This window comes from Magnolia sinica, chromosome 1 (assembly GCF_029962835.1).
Source record: "Magnolia sinica isolate HGM2019 chromosome 1, MsV1, whole genome shotgun sequence".
NCBI classification, from domain to species: Eukaryota; Viridiplantae; Streptophyta; class Magnoliopsida; order Magnoliales; family Magnoliaceae; genus Magnolia; species Magnolia sinica.
The window spans coordinates 2,697,652-2,720,460 of NC_080573.1; the positions used below are offsets into that span (position 1 = coordinate 2,697,652).

The 22,809-nt window shown below is 40.3% G+C and overlaps 2 protein-coding genes and 1 non-coding gene across 4 annotated transcripts; 2 read left to right on the forward strand and 1 right to left on the reverse strand.

The window, feature by feature from the left end:
* The first annotated feature begins 4,416 nt into the window (after positions 1–4,416).
* LOC131236665 (F-box protein At1g61340) lies at positions 4,417–6,431 on the forward strand. Its single transcript, XM_058233986.1, has 4 exons — positions 4,417–4,559; positions 5,190–5,509; positions 5,607–5,681; positions 5,908–6,431. Exons 2-4 carry the CDS (start codon positions 5,270–5,272, stop codon positions 6,112–6,114), a joined length of 522 nt encoding a protein of 173 aa, XP_058089969.1. The 5' UTR covers positions 4,417–4,559; positions 5,190–5,269; the 3' UTR covers positions 6,115–6,431.
* A 1,616-nt stretch (positions 6,432–8,047) lies between these two features.
* On the forward strand, positions 8,048–21,275 carry LOC131236612 (uncharacterized). 2 transcript variants are annotated; one of them, XM_058233915.1, is made up of 9 exons: positions 8,048–9,706; positions 13,544–14,307; positions 14,455–14,643; positions 14,764–14,872; positions 14,995–15,053; positions 15,682–15,850; positions 15,965–16,035; positions 18,125–18,668; positions 20,900–21,275. In XM_058233915.1, the coding sequence occupies exons 1-9, from the start codon at positions 9,565–9,567 to the stop codon at positions 21,004–21,006; spliced, it is 2,154 nt and encodes a 717-aa protein (XP_058089898.1). In that variant the 5' UTR covers positions 8,048–9,564; the 3' UTR covers positions 21,007–21,275. The 2 variants fall into 2 exon arrangements, with proteins under 2 accessions (XP_058089898.1, XP_058089889.1); XM_058233906.1 differs by having other exon boundaries at positions 8,049–9,706; positions 15,962–16,035.
* A 1,082-nt stretch (positions 21,276–22,357) lies between these two features.
* TRNAF-GAA (transfer RNA phenylalanine (anticodon GAA)) lies at positions 22,358–22,430 on the reverse strand. The gene has a single exon. It is a non-coding gene; the product is annotated as a tRNA-Phe (tRNA).
* Positions 22,431–22,809: the final 379 nt, after the last annotated feature.

Here is a 22,809-nt window from a genome sequence, read left to right on the forward strand (position 1 = left end):
GTGACTTATAAGAAATTTCTTATTAGATTACGTGCTGAGTAATTCAATTAGCTTTTATTGCATCTAGTAAACTTTGTGGGGACAACTGGAAATGTATGTGGTTTATATATGCCATTCATCTATTTTAATTGCTTATTTTAAGCGTTGAAAGCTCCAATAGACCACACTATATGAAACGGTGGAGAAAATGATTTTCACTTCCTAGGGCCGACTGTGGTGTTTATTAGCCATCCAATCTATTTATAAAATCACACTTGGATGAATTGAAAACACAAATACCGACTTAATCCAAAACTTTTGTAGCCTTCGGAAGTCTTTCAACGACAGATGTTCAATTTACTCTTCCCTATTTAGTGTCTCCAATTATATGCTTCATTATTTGTTAAGATGCATGGATAAGGAAGATACATAAATCACAATGAGCCCCATGGAGTTTAGTCTTATGTACTAGTTAGCCAGGTGGTGGAAAGCACTGTGGGCCCCACCATGATGTATGTGTGCTGTCCACACATTCCATCAGCTCATTTTAGAGCATGGGCTCAAAAATGAGGTGGATCCAAATATCAGTGGACCACACCATAAGAATTCAATGTTGATTGAACATCCATTATTTAAAAACTTTGTAGGGCTGGTTGTAATGCTTATTTACCATCCAACTTGTTAATAAGGTCACACGGTGCTTAATAAAAAGGAAAACACATATGCTAGCTTGATCGAAACCTCTCTTATGGCTGCAAGTAGTTTTGATTTTTCAATGATAAGCATTTAATACCCCACTTTAAATAAGAAAAAGAAGACGAAGAAAAGACTAGAGATAGACAGTATGGATATAACACATTAATGGAAACGGATAGGCTACTCTCCTGCAACCTGCCCGTCAGTGCTATATGGGTCCCACCATGATGTATATGTTTCATCCATTCCGTCCATCTATTTTCCTATATTATTTTACGGCATGAGACCAAATATTAGGTATATAAAAATCTCAAGTGAACTGCATTACAAGAAACAGTGTTGAATGAACGTTGACCATTAAAAACTTTTTGGAGGACATGAAAGTTTTGGATCAATCTAATCTTTGTTTTTTCCCTTCATCTAGGTTTGTATGACCTAATCAACAGATTGGATGTCAAATAAATAGTACAGTAGGCTTTAGGAGGATTTTAATGGTGGATATCCAATCAATATTGTTTTCCTGTGGTGTGGTCCAATTGAGATTTATATCCATCTCATTTTTAGAATAAACTCTAAAATGATTTGTAAAAATGGAAGAATGGAATGGATGAAACACAAATATAATTGTGGGGCCCACAGAGCTCCTACCACCAGCCACCAGGGATGATGGCAGGGGAGTAGCCGTTCTGTTTCCCACATGCATCATGGTGGAAACGGATTGGCTACTCCCCTTGCCACCGGCCATTGGCTGGTGGTCGGTGCTCTTTGGGCCCCACCATGATTTATGTGTTTCATCCATTCTGTTCATATATGTTTATAGATCATTTTATGGAATGAGAGAAAAAATGAGATATATCTCAATCTCAAGTGGACCACATTATAGGAAACAGTGTTGAATGAACTTTGATCATTAAAAACGTTTTGGGGGCCATGAAAGTTCTGGATCAAGCTAATATCTATTTTTTCCATTTATCTGGGTATTTATAACCTAATCAATAGATTGGATGTCAAATAAACAGTACAATTGGCCTTAGGAGGAGTTTAATGGTGGATATCCAATCATTATCATTTTCCTATGGTGTCGTCTGCCTAAGATTTATATCCCTATCATTTTTTATATCAATCCGTAAAATGATCTGTAAAAATGGATGAACGGAATGGATGAAACACATACATCATGGTGGGGCCCACAGAGTACCGACCACCAGCCAGGGGGGAGTAGCCAATCCTTCTCCTATCATGGTAGGTCCATGGAGCTTTGACACCAGCTAGCAAGCTAGTGTTCCGGGTCAATAATCATACCTCATCATCCTGTATGGTACTATCCTAAATACGGGCCAACCCATCTATCTTACTGGGCAAATACATGCCACGTACGAGTATTTGCCCCGCTGGCCCACCTCGTCACATGAATGTCCCATCTTACGCCGTCCAAATTAACTTAAGAAACTGCATTTTAGACCAGTATTTCTAAGTAGGGATGTGTGGATGGTTAGATCATTAATGAACGTGATTTTTTTGTATGTGGCCCATTGATAGTGGAACTTTGCAGGTGAACCATTTGGATTATCAAACAACGGTGGAGATGAGGTGAATAGAATGAGCCAATCTTGCCATCACTTCTCTTTCTAAGAAACAAACGGTGTAGATTTTACCGCCACCTCAGATAGAAGACTTTGACCATTTGCTGTCAAAGTTTTTAGCAGTGAGTTGACTCGAAAATGAGAACACGAGACTAATTCTCCGCCGCATATCATGAAGACAAAGAGTTCGAGACACACGAGATCATCTGACCTGTACCCGCAAGATCAGGGCCTTCCATCAAGTGGGACCCTCTGTAAATCTACGTTAACCCAAAAATCTGGACGGTCCACTTATCCAATGGGCTGTTGCCTTTAAGAAATCTGGAAACCAAATATGACCAGCCATCTGCATGTTTTCTGCTTGAAGTTTTAGTCAGGCTTGGGCCCACCTGGTAAACGGTCAGGATTCCGTGAATGTGCAATCGAATGCCATGAATTTCAACTTCAACTTACACTCGTGCAAATCACCTTTCATTTGTATATCTTCAATAGGCTTGATCAGGTCTAAGAGCTTAAAACTCTTAACTAACTGATTCCATACGATTCAGACCACTGATTTGGTGTAAATGGTGTTTCCTTATAATCCTGTGGACCATCATAGTTAGGTAAGCGGTAAACACCACACCACACGTTTTAGTCAGGTTGGTGACCCACCATTAAAAGTTAAAAACCTCCCAGATTGTGCGTGGGGCCCACCGTTTTTCATTCATCCATCTCGCCGACAATTTGTACGATTTTAACACTGGGCCTTCCCATCTCAACGGTTCCAATTGGTGTAGCGTACATTACTTTTGAATCTACCTGAATTTTTGGGTCCCACCTAAAAAATGGTGGCGCACCTGATGGACGGTTTGGATCTAACCAAAATAAAATCCTCGATCCACGTCAGCGAATAGTCACGGGCCCACGTGACTCCGCGTCGCCACGCATGCGTTTTCGAATGTAGAACTGCCGTATCTGCTAAATCGAGGCGTGTTTCCGACGCCACCGACTTCGCCACCCCAAGCTCAACACGGTCGCCACGTCATCCCTCTCATCTGCCCTCGAAATCCCGCCTCTTAATTTCCGCCACGTGTCCTTTACGTCTCGCCTCCTACTTCCGCCACGTGTCCTTTACGCGCAACGGCTATTTCCCGCAAAACAGCTCGAACCGACCTACCACTTCTCAGGTGGAACCACGTGGGCTCCTGGATTTCCTCAGAAGGATCCTACACCCGCTCGATGCGCGACAGCTGGCACGCGTTTCGGTTCCGAGGGCGCGAGGGCGGGAAACAGGAAAGATCCAGCCCCACACGACCGACTCTAGAACTGAGGCGGCTGTTCTAGTCCCTTCCGCGAAAGAGCCACCAAAATGATTTTTTTTTTTTTTTTCCATATTTTAATGGAGTTTCCGTGCTCTACACGGAAAACACGTGTAAACATGGAGATTCTGGTACATCTGATCGCTGTATTAGGTGGATCCGACAGTGAATATGAGAATAAATAAAAAACTAGGATGATCCACTCATAAGGTGGGCCACACATATCTGATGAATGTGGACCGCTGGAATGTTTTCTGAAACTGTTCCTTCTTTTGGTATAAGTGGGGCCCACCTGGTGATTTAAATAGACTGATCTTTTAATTTTGTTGTTTAAACGGTGGGATCCACCTCATGTGCGGCTAAGGTTTCGCACGCTTGGTTTGGATAGTATGCGTGCGAGATTAACAGTGTGACACACGTATACGGTCAAAGCTGTACAACTCAACTGCAAGATACTATAGTTCACATTACTTGTAACTGGCACGTGGACATGCACTTCAAGGCCCACCTACAAATCCATCGTGCCTCTATCCTAACCATCTAATCAGAGGGTGGGTTACTACATAAAGGGACCGGCCTTAGGCAGGAGGTGTTCTCCAAGAACGAATTCAACTGGAAGATCCTAACCGTCTAATCATAATCCCATGTAATGGACCCATGTGACAGAAAAATTCCATCAATAGAACTAGAAAAATGGAGTTTAGAATGAAAACCGAAATCAAAAAATAGAATGAACGGATCAGATTCTTTTTATGGATGGTTCACGTGTCTAGCAGACGTAATTTTCACCGTACAGCGAGTGCACATGAGTCCTACTGCATGATTTAGGTATTTTAAATGCGTTTTTCTCTTTTCCTTTTTAAACTCTCTATATAAGAGGAGAAAGCGGACGGTTTTATTGAAAGTGCAGTTTGGGTGGTTGTATTTTCTGTAACTCGATACATTAGGTTTTTTAATTGAAATTGAAATATTTCAAGAGCTTCCTTCGATTTGAGATCAGGTATTGCGAATTTTATAATTTTGATGTTTTTGCTTAAATGAATGCAGGGTTTTTTAAAAAGAGAATTTTACTTCTTTTTTTCAGAATGTCTTGGTAAATGTAGGATTTGGGGTGGAGAAATCTATGATTTTGTTGTGAAATTAGGGTTTTTTTAATATACCGATTTTTTGGATTTTTGTTGAAAATAAAATTAAGGGTTTTTTAATCTATCGATTTTCTGGATTTTTTTATTTTATTATTATTTTTTTTTTGTGGTGGAAATGTATGTTTTTAGATTGTTTATTTGCATTTTTGGGGGTTTTTTGGTATTTTTTGGAAAGAAATTTTATTTCAACTTCTTTGTGGTTTTAAATTGTTGCGCTTTCAAATCCTGCGGTGTGGGAGAAGAAGCATTTTTGTAGTTTCCGGATTTTACCGTGTTTGGTTTCAACAAATGTCATGACATTTCATGATATTTGGTACAATCAAGGGCACCCCTAAAATGTTGTTGTTGTTGTTGTTTTTTTCCTTGGATTGGAATAACGAGGGTTCTTCAATGTTAAAAGATTGCGTATATGCCTATCTTTTGATCTGAAATTTAGATTTTTTTTTTCTGTTTCTGAATCTGTTATACTTTTGCTGTATTTGCAGACCGAAGAAGATATCTTCCTGTCATTTGGGGATTTTTTTAGGTGAGATCTTTCTAACAAATACTCAATAGCACAAGAGGAATGGCCATAGGAAGGAACTGTAGTTCTGAATTAAAGCATCAAAATCCAAACCATTCGAATAAAAAAGGGTTGGGGTTTGGTAACTATACTCGAACTATTGGAAGGAAAAGGATCGCCGTTTCAAGTTGTCTAGAGACGTCGCCACTCACTTCTCCTCTCAGTACGCCACCGCGGAAGTGTTACGGACGAAGGGGAAAACGGGAATCCTCAGGCATTGAAGCCTTGCCTCAGGACATTTTGGTAATTTATTCTATCCATGAACTCGTACATTCTGTATTTTCACACTTCATTTTTAAGATTCTAGCCGAATAAATTGTGGCCATTTTTTCCTGTGCAGGTTCGAATTTTATGCGGTGTAGAGCATGATGACCTGAAGCAGCTGTTTCATGTTTCCAACACAATCAGAGAAGCGGTAAGTTCATGTTCTTTAATACTCATTTGTGTAGGAAGAAATATACAATGTTTGCCCAAGAAATTTGAAAATTATAAGTGGGGCTTTCCTTGCGGTGATCCAATTCATCTAAAAGATGTCTCTGCGTTTAGCATTGTTGGGTAGAACAAAAAAATAATAATATTCACATGTGAATTATGAATCTTTTGAAACTTTGCCCCCTAACATTGTGGCTTTTTTGCATCAGACCACGATCGCGAAGCAATTGCATTTTGCATTCAGCACTCCATCATCAAAAGCGGCGGTTGTAAAACCATTCAGCGATTTGGAAGACATGAGCAAGTTTGAAGAAGCACCTAATGCTCCCAGGCAGCAAAGGCAATACAAGTCCCGATTCGGCAGCAAGAAGCTTGCAGAGATTTCTGTTGCATTGTTTGCTGAAATGGAGATATGACTTCGTTGTAGACATTTGTAAATTTCTTTCTGAGTAGGTTTGTGTTTTCCATTGATGTGGGTCATTCGACCGTAGACCAAGTCTTTGATTTGTATAGAAATGCCTACGGCCATTCTTCAATACCTTCATTGAAGATGTCCGGGTTGGGCAACGTGTATGTACTTTTGTATCTAGATGTCTAGGAATTCTGTTGGAAGGTCATTTCCTTCTTTGTTGGGATAAAAGCCAGGAAGTGTGCAGTTTGTATCTGTATACCTCTATGCTTAATTAAAAAAATATATATATAGCAATTTGGCAAATGTTTGCTATTTTTGGTCCATGTATATCTGCCTCTCATTTTTTATTATTTATTATTTTTGTTTTTTGGTCTTTGAATGCATGTATATGATTTCAACAAATTACCCCTGGGCCTGGAATGTGCTGTAGAAGTGCAATGATTACAAATTACAACGCCTCAATAGGTAATTTGACTGAGAATTTCTGGAATTCCAAGTTTAGATAGCCTTGGTGGAAGTGCGATGATAATACTGTTATCAAGTCAACAAGAAAAAGATACCAACTCCTGTGTTTGGTCAGGAGATTTGCATTGCAATATATTATAAATTTGTAATGATGACAAAATTCTTTACTTAGTCTTTTATTACATTTTATCACATTTGCATTTCACCACTGATGTATGTACTATATTGTGTTTAAACTCTTATATTTTGCTATCCAATTGGGTTAGGGAATCTCTTCCTGCACAGCAACCATAAACAGATAAAATACTTGTTATCAGTCATCTGTGAGTTTGTGTTCTGCCATTTGCCTGAATTCCAAGGCTCCAGGTTTTGAATTAGAGGGCATGTTAGCAATACTAATAAATTGGTTTTTGCTCTAGGAGGAAGTGGGATCGAAAATAGAAAACACCATCGAGCAGGGTTTTGTTCTTCCTGATATCGGTACCTCCAAACTCAATTTGGATGAGAACATGGAGGGAGGGTTTGATACTGTTGTTGTTCCAAGTGAGATTTTGAGCAGTGTTGGTAAAGACTGGCCGCTCTGATGAACAGCCTGGATTTGCAGTGTGTAGTGAAGACTAGCTACTCTGATGAACAACTTGAAAACCCAGAACCCATATGCATTCTTAACCTCTCCTTGAGCAGGGATGAAGGGGAAGTGGATGGCGAACACTGCAGTGGTTGAATTGTGGATGGCTCTATGGATGCAAGTGGCTGCTAAGAAAGATGCAATTTGAGAGATAAAAAGGAAACTGCGTTTGGACGTATTCTTGAATTGATTGCTGCTGTCTAGTGCAATGAACATTGTTTGGTTGCACAAGTTGAAGAATTGCGAAAATGCAGTTTAATACAGAAAATAACAAAAATAATTATCTTTCGTAGTTGGGTTATGTCAATGTTCAGCGTGTTGGTGAAATGGCATCCTTCCATGCTCATTGGTGAAGGTACTCTTACATCTGGGCTTAGTAGAAAGATTCAATTCAATTCAATTGTCTAGAGACCCTCTTATGAAATGAAAGATAGTCTTGAAACAGAGTTGCAAGAAATGCAGTCATCTATGGATTTTGGGCAATTGCCTAATCAAGGTGTCATCTATTGGTTTTGGGCAATGGCCAAATCAAGATGGCAGCTTGCTCCAATGAACGGCTTCTTACTGCCAAGCGCCTACACAGTGTTACTGAAGATTGATACATTTCAACAACATGGGGAAGGTTGAAGCTGCCCCAAACAGCAATTATAGTCATTTCAAAACCAACAAAGGCAACTGCAATTTGGGGCCAGTCCCTAATATGAATGGCAAGGATATCTCATAGGCGCCACTGGAATTTGAGTTCTTCAGGTCATTGTAGCCAGGAGGCAGAGCTACTGCAATGCTCTGCAGAGCGAAGCAAAACTCATGTGATGGCCAGTCTGTTGGCCTGAAACAGCAAGAGCTATGATGATGTGGCCCCCACATTGTCATAACCTCTCCGCCTGTCGATGCAAGCAAACCCAAACAAATAATCACAATTCAATTTGGCAGTGCATCCAAACAGGCCTAAAGTGAGAAGGATCAAACTGGAGTTGCCTCAGAATTTTTTTTTGAGATTGATACCTCAAATTGCAGTGATTTTCCTATAGCTGTAATTCCATTTCACAGAAGTCCCCTTAAAATAAGTGAATGATTGTAACAATGCAAGAGCTAACGTCTGCGATTGGGTCCGGTAAGGAATCACAATGGGTCAGATGGGTCTGCAATCCAACTTGCCTGGCCCCACTTCTGAGGCAGGTTTCAGCCAAACTAAATGGGAAGTGGGTCGACTCAGGTTAGAAATATGGCTAGTTTAAATAAATGGGTCGGGCTTAGTTCGAATTCTACACCACTTGGCCCACCCTTATAACTTATCAATGACCCAAATGGGCCAAAAAGACTGTAACTCTATACATACACCTGATGCAGGTATGTTTGTATTTATCCACTAGTCAGGCAGGGTCGACCTACCTTTAGTCCCATATTTCATTTTTGAACCCGAGTGCGATTGGGTCAGATTAATCAACCTAGACCCGATTATAACTAAATGTGTCAGGTTGGGCTTGACGAATCTTAAGTGGGTCGGGTCAGGAGGTTCTGACGAAATTTTTAGCCTGTTTAGTAAATGGGTCGATTCGGGCTTTCCCCGACACGACCGATTCCACTAGGTCCGTTCATGAGGTGGGGCTATCCATGGAAGTGGTGGTCTAAAATGCAGGCTGGATGATTTAAACCGCTTACTATAGAGACCTTGTTTCAGTCTGAGGCCAGGCTCGCTTGTTGAGTCTTATAGCCAATTTGGGTCAAGATCTGGTCCAGCTCATGAAGCTCATCTAGCAAAAGGGCTATCAGAAAAGGGAGCAGAAGGCAACCGTCCAAGTTTACCATCTCTCAATCAGAAATAACTTTGAGGCAGGGCCCATCAACTCAAATGTTTGGATCAACAAATCATAGGTGAGCATATGCAAAAAGTATACTTGGGCTTGAGTTGGGACACGGGTCCATGGTCAAGTGGTCCGAACCATTGGTCTATTGGGCCCACAATTATGGCCCATTCACCCAAGAATGTTATCGATTGGACAATCCCACCTTCCAATTCGAACAATCCCCATTCAACTCATTAAAAGGCCCAAGATAAGCTCTAGAGCCATGGTCCACCCATGGCGTGGTCCAACCGACCTATAAAATGGACCACCAGACACGACGGGGCTGTCAAAGGGTCGAGTTCGGGTACCGCTCCTCAACAACCACGGTCTTTCTGGGTCGGGTCCGAACGGCCTCGCTCTGGAAACGCGAGTAGGTGTATATTTCCCCGGGTCGAGGGTCCTATAATTCCTCCTCCTAACCGCCTCTCTGTTCTGAATGCAGCTCCCTTCGCTCTCGGGCGCACGTTAGCAGAAACCAATACTCTCTCTCTCTCTCTCTCTCTCTCTCTCTCTCATGGCGTCGTCGAAGCATCCCCTTCCGAAAATAGAAGAACCGGATTCGAAAAGGCCAAAGCTCTCTTCTACAACACCAGATTCTCAGCTCTCTAAAACCATTTCTCGCCAAGTTGAGCTCAATCGCGCCGATTGCAATTTGGGTATTCTTCCTTCTCTCCAAACATAACCATCTCCTTCCAACCCCCTATTTTTCTATGTTTGCAGAATTCGTTACTTCCTGAAATGATAATCCCTTTCTTTATGAAATTTATGCTGCGTTTGGATGGACTATTGAATTGAATTGTAATTATTTTAGTTCAATGAAGTGGGTAAATGGCCTAATTATACAAAATTGACACATGGAATAATGGTTTACGATAACCGAGGATCGTTCATGGGTCACCATCTTGGATTAGCCATGGTGGGGTAATCTCACTGAACGGGCGATCTTAACCGTCCAATCGCTGGTTTACAAATGTATGGTAGAAAAAGAAACAGACGGTTCGATCTTCTATGCCAGTAGATGTTTTCTTGCTTTATTATTCTGTAATTAGTGGGAAGTAATCTTTAGGAACTCTCTTTAAACAAAATAAAAATAAAAAAAATCCTAGGAACCGGTTCATAAATGACTTCCAGGAGAACACATCTCACTTGATGTGTGCACAACATCCAACCTGCCCATTAGATGTGTTACCTCATGAAACCTCTCAGGGTCAGAAATCAACCTGATCCAAAACTAAAGGAACAAATTGGGAGGGGACGCCCACCCTTATCTTCAACAAGGCCCACCTGAGTTGCAAAAGAGCCTGATTTTTTGTCTGACCCATCATCCAAGCCAAATGAAGGGTTTGTATGGCGTGAATTGCATATACACAACATGGGGGATGAGTTTTGATAGAGTTCTCACAGGTTCTCATGAGAACCAGTTCCTGGGAGAAAATATTCTGTAATTAGCACTTAGGAGTTGATATGGTAGGGCTGGGAGACCCGGAACATGGTAGAGCTATTTTTCTACATTACAAGTGGTTGGTTATCCATCAATGCGAAATGTCCAAGTGCAACTAGTGGGCCTCATTATGGAAGGTGTTTCAAAAATTGCACTTATTAGAAGACCACTGCCATCACTTATCTTTACTCTCCAACACTTAATGCTGAACAATTTTTTTTTTCCTTTCCCAGCATCAATTCAAAGATCACTTTTTAGATGTCTAGGATCATCCAATCAATAAGATCTGAAATCAATTTCCATCCATAGTGTGTTAGACCCACATTATGAAATCAAGCTAGGTGGAAGAAATGGAGATGTGCCTTGGGAGTTTCATGTGATTGTTGCATGCCACTCAAACTGGTAGGGAAGTTTTATACTATAAAGCTAGCCATGCTTTATGGGATAGAATGTTGGGCAGCTAAGGAACAACATGTTCATAGGATGAGTTTAGCAGGAATGAGGTTGCTGAGATGGATGAGTGGCAAGACGAGGAAGGATAGAATTAGAAATGAATACATTTGATGGAACTTAGGAGTGACCTGAATAGGTAATAAGATGAGGGAAAGTTGACTTAGATGGTTTGGTCATGTGCAACAGAAACCAAGAACCGCACTAGTTAGGAGTGAGTTGGTACCAGTTGAAGGCTCTAAAAAGGCTAGAGTAAGGCCCAACAGGACATGGATGGAGGTAGTAAGAAAAGATTTGATGACCTATGATCTAGTTGAAGGTAATGGCCCTTGATAGAGTCGAATGTGGAACAGGATTCATGTAGCCAACCCCAAATAACTGGGATAAGGCTTCGACGACGACGACAACGATGATGATGATTAGTGGGTCCCACATTATGGACAACCCCAGTTGAATGATAACCCTCCCCACTTGTTACATAGCAATATGGCTTTACCATATTATACGTTGGTCATTGGACTTAAGAGGTACCATAGGACGCTCAACCTCAACAAATGTGTGGTTTGCTCCCAAATCTGTACACGTAGGTGAAATTGCGTGGATTGTCTAAACTCTAGATAATGCAAGATGCTATATTCTTCATCAAGTGGAGCTTAAAATACTCATTAGAGTGATTAATCACAATGAAGAAGGCATGGATCTCTTTGGGTGATAGCTTAGAAGTGTTGGGAAGGCTTAGAATGCTGTAGGACTTCTAAATCACTAAAAACCATCATTTACACAAAGATCTGTTTTCTAGATTTATAGAAAAAAAGGCTCCAACGGATCTATAATGGCTAGCTTCAATCAATTGAGCGACCCCTTCGATCGATCGAACTTGATCGAAACATGGCAGCAAAGCTCGTTGGACGTTTTAATGCACCTTTAATGGATCAAGCGAATGACCTTTGATGGATCGAGATTGATCGAACATGTGCATATGGTTTATCTTTCTTGTGCACATAAACTAGCTGACTCAAACCTGATGACTGAGGTTTTTCCTATGTAGGTCAAGTCATCTAAGTTTTGGACCTAAAGGGGTCTAAGGCTAAGATTAGCAAGGTACCTCATGATTTACTTGTTGTCTTCGGCCTTGATGCTTTAAGTCTTCGAGCCTTCGGTTTTTAATGTCTTCCTATAGAGGTTTAACTAACTTAAGACACCCTAGCTCACATCATTGATAAAACTGAGGCACTTACAATATCCCTCTTTGTCAATTACACGACAAAAATAGCTTAGATTTTGTCATGGTCCATACCAATGACAAACCAAAATAACTCAAAATATTACATGTCAAAATTACAATGATTTCACCATAAATACGGGACTCGACATGTAAACTCTTACATTGCCCCCCCTCAAATACTCCCCCTATCTTTATCAATTCATTGTAACAACAATCAGAATTCAACTTGTTTTGGTGGGACTTGATCTTTCTCCCCATTTTTTGTCAGTATTTGACAAAGAGACAATTCTATAGATATACCACTAAGCAAGAAATTTGAATGCTTTATAAGTCATAATTTACCTATAAGCACATATCAAAGATCCGTTTTCTAGATTTATAGAAAAAGAGCTCCAATAGATCTGTAATGGCTAGCTTCAATCTATCAAACTTGATACAAGGTTAGGATCTTCCAATCTATGAATTATGTAGGTAACATTCATGGTGTGGCGATCAGATGAATGACCTGGATCACTGATCCATGGACCCTATGTGTATTTATTTTTATTTATTTTTGGAAGATGAGAATTTTATTAATAGGGAAAAAACAGGGAAAAACTAAGCACACTAAACAAACAGACAGAAAATAGAAAAGGAAAGAAGACTAAGTCTGCTCCACAGCAACTCTAGCCCCAAACAAAAATAAGAGCCAAGGAGCCCAATCTCTAAATATCACTAAAACCCTCAAAAACACCTCCGCCATTGACACACTACCATATGTATAAAAATGTGGCATCAAGTAACTGTGCATTTGATAAGGCTCAAGCCCTGTGATTCATCCGCGCCTGTAAAGTTTGCTTTGAAATATTATTCATACTGAGTTTAATAACTGTAGTTAAATTTCAGGAAAATGGCTTTCCTTTTCATGGGATACCCTTTTTTTTCTCTATCTGGCCTTCAAGTAAACAATGCCCGGTACTCAATATAATAAGTATTACAGCATTTTGAAAGTTTATTGTGGTGAGGGTTTTTCTTTTTCACACACGTGCGCGCACACTGACACTCACACTCACGCATATTTACACACGTAGATATACATATACATACATACATCCATATGTGTGTGTATACATACATACATACATACACACATATATATATATATATATATATATATAGAGAGAGAGAGAGAGAGAGAGAGAGAGAGAGAGAGAGAGAGGTGATTTTATTGAAAGCCAAAGAGGCAGCAAAAGGAAGACAGCCAAACATTCCACATTGTTTTTTCAAGTTTTACACACCAAATGATTTAAACTAACATTGAATAGCTGATTCTTTTACTAGTTGGTTTCTTCTTTCATAGATATTGCTCATTGCTGTAAATTTCATCTCTTTTACCAGATTTTGATGTAGAAGGAAGTGGTCTTCAAGGTCATGCACTTCAAAAAGATGGATTTGCATACTGCTGGTCTGGTGCTCGTGCAAATGTTGGAATAACTGGAGGGAAGTATTGTTTTGGCTGCAAAGTCATTTCTGCGCAGCCAGTCATCATGGAGGATACTCCCCTGGATCAGCAGCATGTGTGTCGGGTTGGTATTTCAAGAGGGGATGATAACGTGGGGAACCTCGGAGAAAGTGAACACAGTTTCGGATTTGGAGGAACAGGGAAATTTTCAAATTCAGGGAAGTTTTCGGATTACGGTACGAAGTTTGGTGTGGGTGATACAATCGTTTGTGCTGTGAACCTGGAAAACAAGCCATTTGCTGTTATTGGTTTTTCCAAGAATGGGAAATGGTTGGGTACTGCCAAGGAATTCGATGCGGGTCCAAGGGGTCTGGGGGTGGTGAATTCTCCAGTGAGAAAGCTACAATGGGAATCAGCCTTGTTTCCACATATTCTTTTGAAAAATGTGGTTGTTCAGGTGCAGTTTAGCGTTGAAGATGGACTGGTTCCTGAAGAAGGTTATAGGCCTTGGAGTTCTGCACTCGAAGACGGGAATGTTATCACGGGTCCCACCTTTTCCAATCCCAAGGATTGTGAGGTGCTGATGATGGTTGGTTTACCTGCTTCTGGCAAAACTACTTGGGCTGAAAAATGGGTGAAGGAGCATCCTGAAAAACGTTATCTTTTGCTTGGAACAAACCTGGCTCTGGATCAAATGAAGGTTTGTTGTTCCCAAGGATTTATCATTGTATTATTTTTACAAAAATGACTGCTGATGCGTAGCAATTTATTGGTTGTCATCTCTTGTTATGATTCTTCATTGTTTCTCAAGGTATAGTCCCATGAATGATCTATATATCTTCTGCAGGTGCCTGGACTTACTCGCAAGCAAAACTATGGAGAACGTTTTGATCGTTTGATGGATCGAGCCACGGGAATATTTAATACTCTTTTAGCTAGGGCTGCCAAGACGCCTCGTAATTACATTCTCGATCAAACAAACGTATATAAGAGTGCCCGTAAACGTAAATTGAAGGCATTTGTAAACTACCGCAAGGTACCTTTTGAAACTCAATAATCAACACTATTTTATGCTGGTCCTTTGACAAAATTTATGTTTGAAGTTTCATAGAACTCATGGCCCTCTAATTTCTTCTGAGGATATGTCACATGTCAGATTGCAGTGGTTATTTTCCCAAGACCCGATGAGCTGAAGCGTCGTGCAGAAAAACGGTTTAAAGAAATGGGAAAGGAAGTGCCGGCTGAAGCAGTAAATGAGATGTTAGGTACCCAAGAACATTTTCAAACTGATATTGCTTCTAAATAGTAATTTGATTTTTTTGGGGGTCCTGGAAGCCTCGTCTCTGCCTCAAGACTTAATGTGGTCAGCATCCTTTTTCTTTCTCAGCAAACTATGTCCTACCAATGAGCAAAGATATGCCTGGAGCAGATGAGTTTTTCGATCAGGTAGCATTCAGGACCATGTTATTGAAAATGGTTATGCAATGGTAATGGTGGGACCCGTTACGTGATATGCACTGTAACGGCCATTCTGGTAAAAATGGCTCGTAATGGGCTTATAACGGTAGTAATGGGCTAATGCTGGGCCGATACCAGGCCGTGATGGACTGGTACGGGGCCAATGCAGTTTCTTCCTTAAATTATTATTTTTTAACCATTACAGGGCTATAACGACCATTACGGCCCATATTGTAACGGCCATAAGGCTGGCCATTACAGCCACCATTACTGTTATTGAATACCTTATTTGGGATGGGATAGCTTTTCTAAGCGCAAACACACCTCTACACATCACCACAGGCATCAGGTATGCATGTGGGACATCTGAGAGGTGCATCAGGTGCGCCAAGCCATGTAGCACACCTGAGAGGTTGACTGGGTTTGATTTCTTGGCCGGGTTATCAACATGCTGGGCCCCACCTGTGCATGGGTCTGATGTCTTGGTACATGTTACTGCATGTCAATGTGTGAGGTGTGTGCAGCTTGTCTAACTCGTATCAAGAAATGCAATTGTTTGATTCATTTATGCTCCATTGGTCATGATACTCCATTGACACTCGTATCCATTTTGAAGGTTATGTTTCCAGAATTGAACAGAGCAGAGTCAGAAAGATACCTGAATGAAATGAAATGTGCACTAGGACCTTCCAATTTGAATAATCGTGACTTCTCACCTTATTCTCGTGAAAATTCCATCCAGTCGTTTACCAGCCCTTTGCCCCAAAATGCTGGAGCTGTATCAGGTTTCCTCACTTGCATTTCATATCTTTACTCTTCAATAACAGCATTCACAATCTCTCCTTGTTCTATCTGATGGATGTTATGGATGTTCTAATGATGATTCCCTTCTGCAGCAGCTGGTGGACATTGGAGAAATTCTCACTCACCTCTCACCCCTCCAGATTATGGTTTCCACCATCCCCAACTAGTAAGTGTGAGTTGCAGGATTCATCTTAGTCATCTACATTTGAATTATGGAAGGGGATCCATTTTTCCTGTTGGTTAAGTGAGAACAGTCCTGTAGCCGATCAGCTGGTAGGGTAGGCATGTTAAGTGGGGCCCAATAGATGAAAGGTCTGGACTCATACACATGTACTGCCTGTATGGAAATTGAATTCTTAATAACTAAGATAATATTGATGTAGTGGATAATATTGATGTAGTGGATCCTCCCTTTCTTCATCTATAATGAGGGAGATGATGCAAGTCTGGTATACATTAGCTTGTTTAGGTAATATTTCATCAAATGAGAATATATTATGCATACTTGATGGAAGCACATGCCTAATATTGCTTTAGCTAGTGTAGTGACAGCCGTTTCTCTCAAACTTTTCTTATTAGCCACATTTTAAAATTGTGACCAGATCCACCAGAAGTATGTGCAGTTTTGTTCGGAACTTCAAATTATAGTGAAAGGAAAGAGAAAGGATGACATTTAGTCTATTGATGAATGCAATAGTTTTGGTGCCCTAGTAATTGACTGCACAGTCAGACATGCAAAACTAAAACTGTAGCTCCTTGACTTTAGTATGCCATACATATTCTGTTTTAGATTCTTGTTTCCGACCAACTTATTTAAGGGTGTTTGGTGGCATCAGATATCATGAAATTTTGGCAGTAAATTAGACTGATTAATCATGAAATATAATGAAAATTTGCACAAAATCATGAATTTTATGGTATTTGGTGCCAACCAAATGCACCCTAAGCCATTGTGACAAAAAGTTGGCGGTATATTGAAAAGGTCATGATCTTTCTTTTTAGACATTTTTATTCTTAAAAATCACAAAATAGTGTGAAATATCATGATATTATTGCAATACTTTTGAAAGGGAAAAAAAAAAAAATCTGTGTAATGATGATTTCCCCCCCATCATGTATTCTTTTTCTCTCCTCTGTGTGATCATCATCAATCATCTAAGCCTTATCCCAATTATATGGTGTCGGCTACATGAATCTCGTTCCATCATTCCACTCAATCAAGGACTCAACTTTTCTTGGTACCTCCGCCCATGTCCTTTTGGGCCTTTCCCCTGCCCTTTTAGAGCCTTCAACATGCACCAACTCACTCCTCCTAACTGGCGCAGTTCTCAGTCTCCGTTGCACATGATGAAACCATCTGAGTCTGCTTCTTCTCATCTTATTACCTGTTGGTGATACTCCTAAGTTCCTTCAAATGCATTCATGGGAATGGTATCCTTTCTCCTCTTACCACTCATCCATCCCAACATCCTCATTTTAGCTATACTCATCCTAACATTGTTCCTTCACTGCCCATCATTCTATCCCATAAAGCATGGCTAGTCTTATAGCTATCATATAAATTTTACCTTTCAGTTTGAGTGGGTTCATAACAATCACATAAAACTCCAAAGGCACATCTTTATTTCTTTCACCCAGGTTGAATTCTATTTGCAACATCCTTCTCGATCTCTCTACTCTCTTTAATTATTGAACTAAGATATCAAAAGTGGTCTTCAGAAACTTCTTGGTCATCAATCCTAACTAATTTGTTTCTACTCTTGTTGTTATTAAAATTGCACTCCATATACTCTGCTTTGGTCCAACTAATTTTAAATCCTTTAGATTCTAAAGCACACCTCCATAAATCTATCTTTGCATTTATTTCCTCCCTCATCTTGTCAATCAAAACTACATCATCTGCAAACAACATACACTATGGAATCTCGTCCGACAAATGTCTTGTAAACTTATCCATTTGGATTTACGATGGAAGTTATGGCATAAGTTTGACTCTGCTACCAACTTGACACAACCCTCATTTATCTGGGCTTGGTACCGACAATGAGAGTGCAGAACTCCTGCAAGTGCTATGTAATAGACTATTACATAGGTTGGTTACAATCAAGCACTATCTAATAGTATATTACATAGGTTTATTACAATCAATAAGTTGATTACAATACAACCCTCCACTAGTTCTGACGTATATTCCTTTTAATGCTGCCTCCATTATTGTGGGAATTGGATGCTGACATGGGTCTTGGATGCAACAGGTGACCCCATCGTATTCCGGGGCTGGCGTATATGGAAAACCCGAAATCTATTCCGGAGGGTTCAGATCTGGGTCAGGTGATCCCAATCTTTCCGTCCCAAGGGATAGTCCTTATGGGAACTATTCTAATTATGACCATTCATTGACTAAGAATGAACCCGATTCCTATGGAAGCTATGGTGGGCAAGATCCCTATGATAGACGTAACTTTGAAAGCAGGATTGCCATTCCTGGGGGTGGCACTGACCTCTCCCGGAGCTATGGCGGGAATGATCCCTACAGCAGATCCAGCTTTGAAGGCAGGCATTCCACTCCTGTAGCTGACAATGACCCCTATCGGAGCTATGGCAGGAATGATCACTACGGGACACCTAACTTGGAAAGGCCAACCTCATTTGGCAGACCCAACTTTGAAAGCCCAAGGAGTTCCTTTTCGTACTGCAGTCCTGGCGCACATGTTGGAGACCTTAAATTGCCCCGAGCAGATCCTCGATCTCCAATGGGGCCTCCGCTTGAGCCACACAGTCCTTTCACCACATCTTATGGTAAGTTGCCTGACTTGCCTTGTTACAGTAACTGACGTATTTTTCTTTTTTTATGGAGCCACTATTTATGCTGACTGATATGTGTACCCATCCTTTCTACTTCCAGTGTTAAATTGGTAAAACATTTTGCTATTGTATTGGCAAAAGTAGAAAAAATGAGTGTATTTATCAGGTAGAGTGTGCCCATAACAATTTGTCGCTTATTGAGAAAACTTTTGATGCTCTGGCAGAGTGCGATAGATGATACATAGGCACTTTGGCATTGCCTAGAAATTGCTCACGTGGCATACAAATAATTCAAATTAAAATGCCATAACAGGTCCCAGTTTAGATGTATCATGAACCAAAAATCACTCTTATTTTATTATATGACTAATGAAGTGGTGGACATTTATTAGACAGTTAAGATGGTTCCATTTCAACAAGCTAGTGTCCATGAATCAGAGGTTAGGATTGTTCAACTATTTGATTTTGGGATCGTGACTTGGTGACGGTGGGTTTTGCAATTTAGTGTGTTTAATTCAAGTTAACATATGCCATGTGTCCAATTTTCCAACTGGCTATGTATCAAGCATCATTCTCTGCAAAGAATCAAATAGCACCCTTTTCTTATTAGCAGTAGAATTAGCATAGGTTCCTTTTTGAGCCATGACTACTGAAAATTCCACTTCCTGGTACTTGTTAAGCTTGACTTGTCACGACTGTGGCATCATAATATTCGGATGCAAGACCGACTCTACCATGCTTTTCAGAACTGTTGAAAAAACTTGTATGGTCGCATGTGTATAAAGCAACATAATCATTACTGTTTTGTGCTCGAATCTGCAAGTCTGTCCCCATTTGGAACCTCATGATTGCCTGAGGTGATCGTGGCTAAAAGACTGGCGAGTTTGGTTGATTCATTCAGGCCTGAGCCCGAGTTGGTAAGGGGGTGTGGAGTAACTAGTGCTGCCAAACCAGATTGGGTCCCACCGATTCCAAGTCGCGCCCAACTTGGACGAGTATTAAAAACCCTGGTGGTGATTGTTCTACATGGTAGAGGAGGACCATGTTCCTCTTGGAATCCTGCACCCCTGACAGGCCATGGGGTTACACCTATTTCAACGTCCAATGGGGAGCTAAAGAAGTCCTCTTCTAGGACACTAACCATTGCTTTTAGCCTGTCCTGGACCATTTCAACAGGGAATTGAGTGGGGATTCAACAATGTCTTGCTGAAAACGAAAAAAGATCTTAAAACCAAGACACCTCTATGCTGGTTTGAATATTTTCAAATTTGGTTGTCCATCAATCCAATAGGCGTTGTGTCATATGATCACTTAAGTTTCTACATCCCATTGCTACTCATGCTTCTGCTTCCTGTTCCATTTATTTTTAATTTATCAAACGTGATATTGTGTTACAGTCATTCTAAGCCGTGTCTAGAGAGGGAGTGAATCCGAAACATCGGGTGTTTAATTTATCCAAAATGTATGGTGCCAATAGGAAATGTGTTAAAGGACAATTTTCTCCCGACTCAGTTGTTTTTTCTCTTGTTCAAAAAGATATGGATAGGGCAATCCTATCTGTTTTGATTGGCACTGCTCCACATGCAAACAGGCCTTAACCTTAACAAAATTGGTTTACAGAGTTTTGATGCAGCATCCCTAGGGCATGTTTGGGTGCCACTAAAAATGTGTTTTAACACATATTACTCTGTGTCAGCGCCTGTTGGAAGCATGCAAGTGGCTATAATTAAAATACGAGATTCTTTCCCACTCAAATATCTGACAGCCGAAATTTCACCCCTGTTTTGTGACAATGAGTCCAATGAGTGGTTTAGATTTTTGAAAACATTTAACATGTGTGAGAGGTGGTCAAGCAATGCCTCACTAATCCCATTTTTTGCAAAAAATAGAGAGGGAGCAGCTTTCCCAACATCTGCATGTCACTTGCTGATTTACGAAAAATGGGTGCAATCCAAACACACCCTTGTGTGCTCATGTGACTACAACATTTATAAGAAAGAAACGAAGAACTTGATATAACAGGATTCAGTTAAAAACTTGTACAGTGTCTTAGGAGTATCAATCCTTCAAAAAATCATTAACACACACACAAGCAGGAGCACCCAAACATAAGCTTATTTACTTGTTTATTTTTCTTTTACCCTTTTTTTTATTGGGAAGCATTGTTGTTGTTGTTGTTTTACCTTCTCTCTAAATGAACAACTCCCATATGATATGTTTTGCAGGTTCTCCTTATGGAGTTCCACCACCAAGGCCTTCACCCGGTAATTTTCCATCAACTGAGAGGTGGCATTCCGAGGGGTACCCTCCCCCAGGTCCCCGGTATTATTGACTGCAATTTAGAATGACATCTGGGCCGTCTCTTGTTTTGTAAGAAGTTACACCTCCCTCAAGAACTCTCACTTCAGTGTAAAGATGTTATATGATATCATTTATGGTTCAAATATATTATTATTATTTTTTTAAAATCAGGAGCTTTTTTTTTATACCTTCTCTTTGGGTTGGTTTTTGGATGATAGAGTGGGCAACTGATGGAATGTGTTTCATTTTCATGCCTGAAGAAAAGGGGGAATGTTTTCATATGATGCTTCATCCAATCCAGACTTCTTCGAACTAAAAGACGAACGGTGTTTCCCGAGCTTATTGACATTGTCCATTCACGTGTGAAAAAATGGTTTGTGTGTGCCGTTTGTTTCTTTGTTTCTCATAAGCGCAGGGCCTTTTTGGAAATAACAACACATGTTGGGAATTTGCAATTTACACAGGCAGCCCTGGCGTAATTTTGAAATGTGCTGAGCAGCCAAACATTCTCTTCTGGCATTGATCCATTAGGACTTTGTAATTGTTTCCTGATACAGATTCCTGTGGGGCGAGGCTGGTCCACCTATGATAACGTAGGACATTAAATAGGAGGGATTGGATTTGGATTGCCCATGGTCTCAAAATCATTCTCATCTGATAATCATGGGTCTCGCAAAATAGCGGGTTAGCCTATCCAAATCACCGGGTGTGAGAGAGAGAGATTGGGTTCCTAAGGTTGATGACCCTTCAACATTTTTTTTTTCTGAAAAGCTGCACTCCAATCAAATAACAAAAGTATCATTTTGGAATTGAAATTTTGGGTTTCTTTCACACAAAAACTCCATTGGAAGAATTCTAGCTGGATCATTGTTATACAGACCCAGTCCGCTTTCGGACCATGGAACTGCCATTGTTTGGCTTCCTTTTATTCATATCTTTTTCTCTAGCTTTTGATGCACATTGCCTTTGTGTTCTTCACTTCAAGCTGGACTCTGCTTCATCACCTTAGCATGGATATATTCGTGAGGTTGTTTGTGTGAATATCAATAGCTTTAACGGTGAGGATCATTTGATCAGGTGATGCTCCAGATAATGTAATGTAAATTCCGGATTACAAACCAATGACCTTGATCTCACATAGCATGAGACTAAAATTTAAAATAATATCCAACCAACACCCTCGATCTTACCTAGCTTGAATAAAAAAATGAGTTAATATTCAACCAATGGGCCATATGTGAGATGAAAACTTTAAAAGGTAAAAATTAAAATAATATCCAACCGACGACCTCGATCTCACGTACCTTGGAAAAAAAAAAAAAAAGAGTTAATATTCAACCAATGGCCCATATGTGAGATGATATGAAAAATTAAAAAGGAAATGCGGTGAGCGTGGATCGAACACGCGACCTTCAGATCTTCAGTCTGACGCTCTCCCAACTGAGCTATCCCCGCAAGTTGTTTATTTGCATTAAAAATAATAAATATAATTAAATTCCGTAACATCTCCAGATGGGCTTCCGATCCGTGACGTGGAAAACTGACCGTTGAAAAAAAAAAAAAAAAAGTGTTGGGATGGGAAGGATCGTTAGATCGTGAGATTCTTCAGATTGGCCCGCGAAGACTTGGATGAATAGTGACCGTCGGCACTTAAATTTTAGGTAGACTTTGGTGTACAACAGAATCATACGCGTGCAGTCAGACATTACAAACGTGACATATATAGCTATGATTCGTAACCGCCCAAAGAGTGGGAACCAACGTATGTGGGATTCATTCGACAATCCTGACCTCTGATTAACGTCATCTGTTTGTTGAATCCGTGTTATTGTTT